The sequence below is a fragment of the Polyodon spathula genome, chromosome 5 (genome assembly GCF_017654505.1).
Source record: "Polyodon spathula isolate WHYD16114869_AA chromosome 5, ASM1765450v1, whole genome shotgun sequence".
In the NCBI taxonomy this organism is placed as follows: Eukaryota; Metazoa; Chordata; class Actinopteri; order Acipenseriformes; family Polyodontidae; genus Polyodon; species Polyodon spathula.
In genome coordinates, this window is record NC_054538.1 from 39363677 (window position 1) to 39374753 (window position 11077).

An 11077-nucleotide genomic window follows, 5' to 3' on the forward strand; every position below is an offset into this window, starting at 1 on the left:
GTAGAACTCAAGAGTTTAAACCTCAGCAGATCCAAAGCGCTTTTGCATCATCACCAACAAATTCTCATAAATCAGCAGCCAAACCTATTGAACAGCTTTAAAACAGATAATTGGGAAGATTCCAATGGCAATAAAAGAATAAACAATTGAAGAGGTGTTTTTATACACAGTAGAACATCATTAGTGGAAATCCATCAGTTTGTCCAAAGCATACTGATATGTTGTAAATTACTACCTGTTGTTTAGAGCTACAGCAACTTGCTAGGAGAAGTCATTGAATTAACTGTTTGAACACTAGAAAATATTACAACATATTGTAAAACGTATTTGTGAATTATGCAGCATGTGTATATGAAACATAATTTACAATTTGTTTTACTGCAAAAATTAAAACTCCTTTGCAGCCAACAAATTAGGAATTGCAGTGTCACAGCCAGAATGTGTATGCAGCAAGCAGGATTATCTGCATTGCTCCTCTTTCAAAAGTGACTTTACTTACTTTCAACAGAGGCTTACCCCATCCAATGTGCTGATTGGAGATTTGTAGTATTTGTAGTATAACCTGTCTAAGCTTTAACGGTTATGGTTCTTGTTTTTTTTTTAATATTTTTGATGTACAATCATTTTTTGGTAAAACCAAAATTAAAGTGTAAAACCAGACTGCATTTCTGTAATAATGGAGCGAGACATAAGTATTACACATGTGTCAGTTTTTTTTTTTTTTTGGGATAAATAAGCTCAATACAGTATTATTGCACCACAGATACCAATATATTATACAATTAGACAGAATGCAGACAAAGGTATCCCCATTGTCTCTGTGGTCAGTTGGAAGTGACACACTGTGTGCAAATCACATCTGAGTAGTACTGCAAGTCATGATGTTTTTCAAACTAGCAATTATTTAAATCAACATATTCACTTCAAAGTGACAGATATGTGGCAGAATTTTAAAACAGATTCAGAAGAGGAAACACTTCTAAATATAAAATGTCTCTGAGATTTATGTCGGCAAAAAAACTACAAGCTAGGACTTAAGCCTGCCGCCAATAATTTTTTTTTAAACTTCCAGAGTCTTAGGATGAATTTAGTTTAAGGCATACAGGCTGAGTTTTTGCACATGAACGCAAGTACTCGCAAGTACACCTTTCATCAACAAACTTAAATAGAACATAGTCTGCAGTATACACCCAGTCTACAGGTTGATTTATGTTACCATATTAAAATTATTAAGGAATGTTAATATGAATCGTCTATGAGCAACAAAGTGTGTGTGTGTATATATATATATATATGTTTCCACAATATATCTCTTAGCCTGCAATGTAAGGAGACATATAATTTATACATTTTCAAGTGATCATTTCTACTTTTTAGGTTTTAGAAAGTGGATACATTAATTTAGTCACTGACAATAGATAAGTAGCAGTACCTTTACAGAAGGCACAAAATATTCAGTTCCCCTAAGCAGTTGAAAGTAGAGCCAGTATTGTGTGTATCGCAGTGCTTTTCTTTGTTGTTTTGTTGCTGTATCAGGTATACAAAATCACTTTTTCACATGGGCCACACAATACGTCTTTTAAATAAAAATGTTTTTAAAAAGTCTGCTTTAATCTCCAAGCAAAGGATCATTTTACCGCAAACAGAAACCTCTTACTGTAACACAAACCAGAAAAGTAAAAATAAACCGCACAAGACTGAAGCCGAACTTTCATTATTTATCTGCAAAAATGTCATGTTTGATCCCAAAACCTTGTGTTTCGTTTGCTTTTTGCCAACAAATATTTGATTGAATCTAAGCAAAATGTAAGTCAACTTGCAAGATGATCCTGGGAAATTACCAGAAATATTCCTAAATGAATACGCTTTGTATAACATAACTTCATAGGACTACCGCCCAGTTACGCATTCTGATAAGTAGCATGTTTTTTTCTAGCTTCTTAAATGACGGCTTTAAGGCTTAACTTAACATTCTCTCCAGACAAAGTATTAAAGATATGACTTACAGTATGCAACATCCTACAATTCTAGGAATTCCCAGACTTTGAACTATGTGACCTTTAGAGACTACTTTAGTAGTAAGTGAGCATTACCAGTAATTTGGCCTCTTATTAAAAGGGTGAATAAGAAAGATGTTAAACTTGGGCCACAAAGACAATCCAGCAGTTCATGATTTGGCTGCAGAATCTTTCCAGCTAAAGTAATATGATCTGATTTGCTGGTTGGTACAAATACAGTAGTTGAATGCTACATGGCATTATATTCTACAGTATGTTTAGTTTGAAGCTATATTACTATACACGGTTTGACTATCTACAGTAATACAACCAGCAGTACAAAACACATTCATGGTCTGGCTGAAACAATGGCTGCAAGTAACTGCTGAATCAAACCAAGCAAGTCTTTCTAATCTGCTAACTATTAGAAAATGGTGGCAAACTACAAACAAAAGTATTTTGGGGCACAAAATCTGTCAAATAAATTAAGGGTTATTTTAAATTGTACCATTGTATTGTTTCCTTTAAAAACATATTAAAAGATAATTATAAACAACATCAACATCACTTCATATTTACTAGTTATTCTTACTTATACCAAGCTGGCAATTTGTGTTGCTCAATGCTATTGAACAAAATATAGGATGTTTATACCATGAGTATGACACATACCTTGTCAGATGGTTTAACATCATTAAAGATAATACATTTTACACACAAGTGCCCCAAGGATAGTTTGGCTAGATGTTCCTACAATATTAAATAGTCCTGCCAGATTACCCTCATTCCTGACACTGATGACTTAACATATCTTGGCATGTTCAATGTACTGCATCACATTTATTAACTAGGATCTAATAATTACAATCTGTAATCAAATTAAGACAAACACCAAAACTTAGCTGCTCATGGTTGCTAAAAACAATTGATTAACAATCCTCTTCTTTATAACAGCTCAAATGGATTGTGATGCTAACTTTATGTTTTTGGTCTATGATCTCACCTAGATAAACATACTTAAACCAAATTGAAAACTGTAGCATCCATGGTTAGCTACATTTTACTGCGGCTACATTTTTTTTTCTTTGGTATGTACCAATTTACCTTAACAAAAGCTTTTATTTTACTTTAAACTCAGCTCATTTGGTTATTGTTTTGCCCAGTTTCATGTTTCAGCTTAAGCTGCAAGGTTTTCCCACCGGCAGGTAAACACGATCCAATAAAGTCTTATACATGGAGACAAAGAAAAGCCCTGTTTACAGGCAGGAGAAAAGAGCCTTAAGCTAAATTTGGATGAGTTAATCCCAACATAAAAGGAGGACAATGCCAAAGCCATTCAAACCAAGCTCAGGATCATCAGACAGCTGCAGTTTTACATTCTAATTAAGCACCAACCTCACACAAATATATTTCTAAACAGTGGAGTCAGACTTGCTGACAATTTCAGTGTTCCCTTACCTCATGCTGGCCACACACGGCTGTACAGCCTGATGCTGAAAATGGTCTTGCCAGCGGTGGTGTAAACAGAGTGATGGAGAGGGCTGGAGGCAGCAGGTGGTTTGATGGACAGGATACTCAGGGCAGTGATGCGGGCAACTAGATGTCAGTGGTGAGGTCACGGTGCTACTGTCACCCACTGAATGACAGTCTGGTTGGTTGTTATGGCAGCATAAAGGGTGATGGAATGAACAATGATGGCAGCATTGAGGCAATGTTTGTTGCTTTATCTGGGCTGGCCTTTGGTTGTCTGAAATAAGTGAGGATGGTTTGAGTGTGCCGTTTTGTTTGATGCTGCCATTTCGACTCACTTCTGTTCTCTGCACCTCCTTGGGCAACAGCTGGTTAGGGGAAGCGGCGATGTCTCCATCGGTAGTGGTGGCGGTGATGCTGGGACTGGTAGCATTGGATGGGATGCTGCCATTGCTGTGAACCAGAAAGTCACCATTCCTGTTATTCATAGCCATGCTCTTGTCACCTTGAGCCTCTTGCCACTCGTCTGGGGTAAAAAAATAAACACATTTTTTTAAAAAAGGCATTCCATGAGATATAAGCACATGAAAATGTACAGGAAGAGAGGCAGCCATTCGGCCAATAAAAGCACACTCAATTCCTACCAGCTCACTGATCCCAGATCTTTATCAAGTTGGGTCTTAAAGGATCCCAGCCATCCTTTAAGACCCAAGTATTCTAACAGAAAAAAGTTCAACACAAGATGCATTTTAAATGTTTTTATTTGTTTAATATAGGAGATCTTTGAGAATAAAGAACATCAAAGAGAGGTAGGAGGTGCATAATTCATAGTTCTATTTATTTATTTTTAAATATTAAATAAAACACAAAATAAAAAAATCATTGCAATTGTATGATTTACTCTGGTTCACACACAGTTTACCTAACATTTTCCATACAACATACATCCATCCCAAAAACAACAATAAATAATTTTTCCTTTAGCATTGCCTAAATTCTAAGTATTCATTTTGTATTTTTCACATATTAGCACATGAAAAGACTAAATAACAGATTTAGAGATCTGTATTACCTACAATACATCTTAAACTAGAAAATCTTTTTGTTAATATTTGCTGTGTGGTCATAAACATACTTCTGTACTGTACATGCACAAATCACGATGTTAAATTGTATAGCCATTCTAAAATTAGGCACATACACTGCAGAACAGACATGAATCAATTTAAAAACATTTAAATTAGTGCATGGGAGTGACAAGGTGAAAAACCCTGCACAAATCAATCCGATTTATATTGTTTTGAAATGCAGGAATAAGTTCCGACAACCTGATCGTATAGAAACACTATCTATGACTCAGTCATTAGGAGATAACAGTTACTGGCTAAAATAAAACTAAATGGAAATGGGACAGCAGTACACAGTGTAATTCCTTTGAACTTGGAAATTGGCAAGCAAACAAAAAAAGTGTTGGGAAAAACAAACATTAAGGTTAAGACTTGTGCAAAGCCGCCACAGTTTGTAAATAAAAAGATGAAACAGCACAGTGCTTAAGCCAATAAAATTTAACAAGAATATTTCCAGTGCCAAAAAAAACAGTAATGCCGCTTTTGAAGAGACTTTGCTCCCTTAAGCACATTACAGAAGAAGCCATTGATAAGCCTTAATAAGGGAGATGCATAATGAAACCCATAATATAACCTGCTTATTTAATACAGTTATGTGCCCCTAAAGAAACAACAATACTGCATTTGGCAAACAAGGTGATGACTCAGAGAGCGTACAGCACACAATGGGATGAGAAGCATTTGCCTTCAAAAGTTTTAATTACAAGAAATGGAAATCCAGCAGATGCCAGGTGCACTGAGGAAAACAAAATGCAGTGTGGCTTTAATATAAATGAAAACCACAACAATAAATGAAGAACTTAATCTCTTGGTAGAGGTGTTAGTCCACTTCTCTATGTACTGTATCAGATCACAAATGATAAGGTATAACATCTGCATTCCAGTCTAGATTTTGAAATTAGAGCATATGTAAAATTAACACACCTACAACTAATATCAAACTTAGCTATTACTATGCACCATCTAAAAAGCTCAAGAATTATTGTTTAAGCAAATCTTTTAAAAACCTATTCCTGCAACAATATGTGTAAATCAAAACCACAAAAAAAGTGCTTTAACAGCAATATTTATTGGTGAAAACACAAAGTACTATTCTGTGATCAAAAAAATGTAATCAAATCAGCAGATTTTGCTGGAAAAATCAATCTGCCTATTGTGATGCATTAACCTTTATTTTTTTATTTTTTTTTAAATTCCACAGTTCACAAAAGCTTATATTTTAAAAAAATGTGTCAACAGCCATACATCCCAGCTTTACTCCTACACTGCAATAGAACACTGATTAATAATTTAATAAACAGTGCCTCAGCTGGGGGAAGAACCACATTATACTGTACTGTAGGTGTCCATTTAGTACTGTAGGTGCTTTAAACTAGTTACGATGAAATTAAGTCTGCTGAGAGTTGTACTTTTATACTATACACAAATGTAGTTTCCAGAGATCTACTGCCATGCTAAATACAAACCACTATACTGGATATAGCTCCATGGTGATTTTTACTGAATATTTATTCAATACAGTACAATAGAAGTAGGCTACATTTTAGAACTGAAAGGGTAAATAATCTTTGCAATACAGTAAATAGAAGCACTCTCTGTAATAAAAGTTAAAATAACATACCTTTTCTGCAGGTACTGTAAAATGTAGTTTTCAGCAGTTTAAAAATGTCCTGGAAAGGTCTGGTTTACGAAACCCACCTCTAAACAAGCAGCATGAAGATCAACAAGTCTTTCCTACATGGCAGAGCACAGCCTGAATGACAAGCACATGCAGTCTGCCTTGGATTGCATGCAGTGGGCTGGAACTTTATTAGCGTTTGCTTTGCGATAGGACAGCGTAGTTCCTCTAGTACTTAACCCACAGGGGCCACGTCCTTTATGGCAACAGCTGGTGTGGCAAGGGCTTTCTCCCAGCACAAGGTCAGTGGGTCAGGATGTAAAGGTGACGTGCAATTTTAGCCTCTAACATTTTGCCATTCAGATTATCCCTTTTTATTTCTTGAAAATCTCTGAAAGGAAATTCAAACAGTGGTAGCACAAGTGTGCTGTTTTTTGTTTTTCTTTTTTTTTATTGATACCTCAAGCATACGAATACATTATCCCCAAAAAATACCAGCTTTAATTTATGATGAACACAGATTTATTTTCTGTTTGAAACCATTTATTTATTTTAAGTGGAAATAATTCTTGCTATCAAGTTTTGATCATCTTCTCTATGCCCCTTTATTCTACATTTTGTTAAAATGTATAAAACTACCTGTAAAGTCCTGCACCTGTGTGCTTGCTAAATAATGATCCCAAAAGTGTCAAAGATCAGCTAATGATCACTTGAGGCACCACATCATTCAAACGCATTTGACAACACTGTATAAATCTCTTGGTTGGTATTTATCTTTATTTTACTACCCTGTAAGCAGGATTAGGTCTCTGAGGTGCATTGATCAATAAATCATACTGTATTATATGAAAGAAGGTTTTACAGTACATACTGTTTAGCACTGAAGCAGAACAATTTAACAATGAAAATTAAACTGGATAGTTCACTTTTCTTGCTATTGTTAATCTGACTTGATTATGTTTAAACATTTTTTTCAGCAGTGGTTGTTATAAAACAATTCAAGGTAGTAAAACAAAATAGATTATAACATTTGAATATATAGCTATTACTTTCATATCACATTTATTTACAATAAAAGTCCACATTATCCAACCTGTAGTTTTTCATTTTATCATCTGATATGAGTCTACCTATCCTGGAAAATAAAACAAAAATCAGCTCTAGAGTAAGGTGCTTCAAAAATATCAGCGATTCCAGCAGGATATACACATAAACCTAACCTTGCATTTTACCCCAAACCTTTCAATTACTGAAACACTAACCTTAAAGTCACAATCAGTTTGCATATATTTGCAAATATTGTTCTCGAAACAAAATATGCCATTCTGGGAGTATATGACGTACATATTTTAACTTTTTTATTTTATATTTAAATGAAAAGTTCAGAAGGATGTATCCTATATATTTAAACAAAAAGAACGCACACTTCCTTTTTAGCTACGAATGACTATTAGAAACATTATTATGATAATGTGAATACTGATAATTTTTCTATACAATTAATAAATCAAGACATAGTAAACCAACAGAACATATCACAGTATATTTGTGTACCCTAAAAACAGGCTAGTTCTAAAGTTACTTTGTGCTGCTGTAGTGGAAGATCACTCAGTATAGAGCAAGGGCATGAAGCGTCAATATATCCAGTTCAAGTGTTTGTTCCCGTAATGTCCTGCATTATTAAACTAAACCAATGAAACCCCTCGCCAGGTCCAAGATTTTAGGACTATTATCATAGTTCAGGGAGAGCTCTGAAGCTGAAGCCTCTGTGTTTTTGCACAAACTCCCTAAATTGGCTACCATTCAAGGTCCAAAGGAGGGCCTCCACGATCCATATAACTCTGAAAACTGTGGAATGCAGCATTGTCATTTATTTCCTCCTCTGTGTGTACATAGCAAAGACAACTTATAGAATTTACCTCTGGCTTGTACCAACAGGACAGTTTTCAAGCAGGTATAACAAAGTATTGTGCCTCTCAGCACAGTTTGGTGAGAACGGAACTGAACATACTACAAAATGTAGAGGCAGGCTATCCTGGGGATTTTAATTACTCACACACTCTAAGGTTTTTTTGTTGTTATCAATAACATCTTGTCCTTAAATATCTTAAACATATCTACCGAAAACCCAAACTACTTATCACGGCAGTCAGTATATTCTAAGTGGTATTTTAAATAATTTGCTGTATTTTTAAGTTACCAAGCCATGTGAATTCAAAAAGGGGGTCCATGCATCCCAATATATTTTAAAAGAAACTTAAATTACCATAATACAAGAGTAATTGTAAAACCAATTAAAACAAAAAAAAAAAGTAAAAGTTGTACAGTATCTTGAATAGATCAGACGAGAACTATATATTTAAAAACTAAAAGGTGTGATACTTCCAAATTCCTTTTCAACCCACTATGTTTTCAGTGGTAAACTTGATACATCAGTTACACAGTGCAAACAGCTCAAGGGAAGACAACAGTGGTAAAATGTCAGTGCAACCTCTTTGGGTACAGAAATAACAATATACCTTTAAAAGAAGGAGACATGAAAAGAAAATCCTGTATAACAGAACTCCTTTAGCAGGACCTAAATTATAAGCTTTAATTCAGTGTATAGATAGTCATGATAAGTTCAAACCCCGACCCTACAAGCTGACACTAGATATCCTTGTCAGGGATAAACACATAGAATATCATTCATTATCCTGTCACTAAACGCTCTGGGATCTCACTTCAGACTATTTGGAATGATAATATCACCTTTACTTATTTTCCTTCATTCTAACTATTGTAGACCTACCTTTAGATTAACCAGATACTTTGGAAGATGTATTATTTAGAATTGCATTTATACAGTGACAGTTTAATAATGTGAATCAAAAATGAAATCCAAACTTCTGCTAACCTTACTTGGTTTAACTTTCAGCTCTGTCCAATAAGCTACTAAAACGTATTTATTAGTTTAATTATTGTTAATACATTCTAAACTTCATAATATAGGCAAATAACAGTTTGCTTCGAAAAATACGGTACTGGCAACATGTCAAACATAATATACAGTACACTTATCTGGTAAATTTCTAGAGATTTGGTGTTACGATTAATTTAAAGATACAGTATTTTATAATCTAGGTATTTTCTTCAAGGTCTACACAGTTTGAAGTTGAACCATGTCTTATTGTGAAGTATCAGAAAGTCTTAAACTTAAACCACATTACATCAAAAGGTATTGAAGCACTAACTGTGTCAAAAGGAACTACAGTGGGCTTGCATGGAAAGAACAGTCAATATGGTTTATTGGCACTTATACTGTTCTTAACAAAGTGAATTGAAAAATTGAATCTGAAAATTTCCACAGGACATGTTTTATTTTGATCTGCAGTGTTTTGAGAAGCAGATACAGCCCTTGAATTCAAATGTAATTCTGTAGTGCAACTATTGTATTAGCTTGAAGCAACAAGCAACAATATTGAATATATATATATATATATATATATATATATATATATATATATATATAGTATCTATATATATAATATAATATATAGTCTTCTTTTGAAATGCAATAACTGCATTTTATATAGCTCAAATTATACAGGTTGCTTTCAAAGAAACTTACAATGATGTTCTCCCCCTTCACCCACAAACTTCAATCACATAAAAGTTCTTCAGGTTTCCACCAGGACAAATATTCTAACTTTAAAACATGCCTTACCAATGCCTTAGGTAGAAAACTAATGCTGTTCTCATTCCAGATACCCGAGAAATAAAACTTCAAAACAACCATAGAAAGAAAGGCTTCCTGCTATAAATTAAACATTAAACAACTCGCTTTCTGATATTTTTTTTTTTTTTATTGAGATTTCATACGTTACAAGAGTATAAAAGTCGGGAGGGACAGACATTTTGTCTGTACTGGATCTCTGGCTTTTATTCAAGTATTTATATTAGAGAAATATATGCGCTTACCTACTGTTTTCAGTTCATAATTTTAAAAATAAAGGGATATTCTACCCCCAGTAGAAAAAAACAACTCCTTTAGATAAATAATCTGTGAAAGAGAAAGAGGATCGCTTGGTACACACTAACATCCCTCTGTGATCAAGCAGCTTACCTATCGGGACCCCAAATATGACAGGGTGACTACAAAAATGCTCATCGTGAGATGCCTTCTCAGAAGCAATACTATACACACAATCAGTATTACAGTCCCTAAACTTCTATAGAAAACTTTTCAAACTTGCTTCACTGCATGAACACTGATGTTGATATCTTTCCCAACCTGAGATGCAGGCATCACTTCCTCCAAGGTTAATTACCTCACATTCCAGTGATAAGACACAAGTTACTGCAAGTTGTACTGTTGTACACAGAATCATGATAATGATGAAATAACCATACAAGTTTTGAAAGCTGAATCCTAAACACAGGGGTTTAAAATGAAGCACTCTGCTTGGAAGGACTACAGTATGCAAGTACTCACCTTGTTTCATTAAAGTCCAAAAATGTAACATCTATCCCTGAAGTGAAGAAATAATCTTTTCCAATTGCATACAGATCAAAAAGGCTTTCGGTTGTCAGTACCCAATTAAAACCCGGTTAAGTTCCTTAGACAGGAATACAGAAAACACTATTGAAGAAACTGCTGAAGCTACAGCCTGGGAGGTTGTTTCTCACTCCACAAAAGCAAGCCAAACACTCTAATCACTTTTGTTTTTATAAGGGATTTCAGTAAAGTAGTGTCAAAACTTTAAAGCAATGTGCATAAGAGCATTCTTTTGCTTTTGTCCTGCACCTATGCCCCACCCCCCACCCAACCCCCCCAGCTTTCCTGCAAAGGAAAGTGGCAAGCGGCAGACCACTTTTTCCTCTCA

General features: G+C 34.7%; 1 protein-coding gene across 1 annotated transcript in view; it reads right to left on the reverse strand.

Moving 5' to 3' along the window:
• LOC121315947 (protein dispatched homolog 1-like) overlaps positions 1-6341 on the reverse strand; it is a 43860-nt gene extending 37519 nt beyond the window's left edge. Inside the window, exons 1-2 of the mRNA XM_041250571.1 lie at positions 6216-6341; positions 3456-3993 (exon numbers count right to left, since the gene is read on the reverse strand). Coding sequence (XP_041106505.1) covers positions 3456-3961 — 506 coding nt within the window. The 5' untranslated portion in view covers positions 3962-3993; positions 6216-6341. The remainder of the gene's footprint in view (positions 1-3455; positions 3994-6215) is intronic.
• Between the last annotated feature and the right edge of the window lie 4736 nt (positions 6342-11077).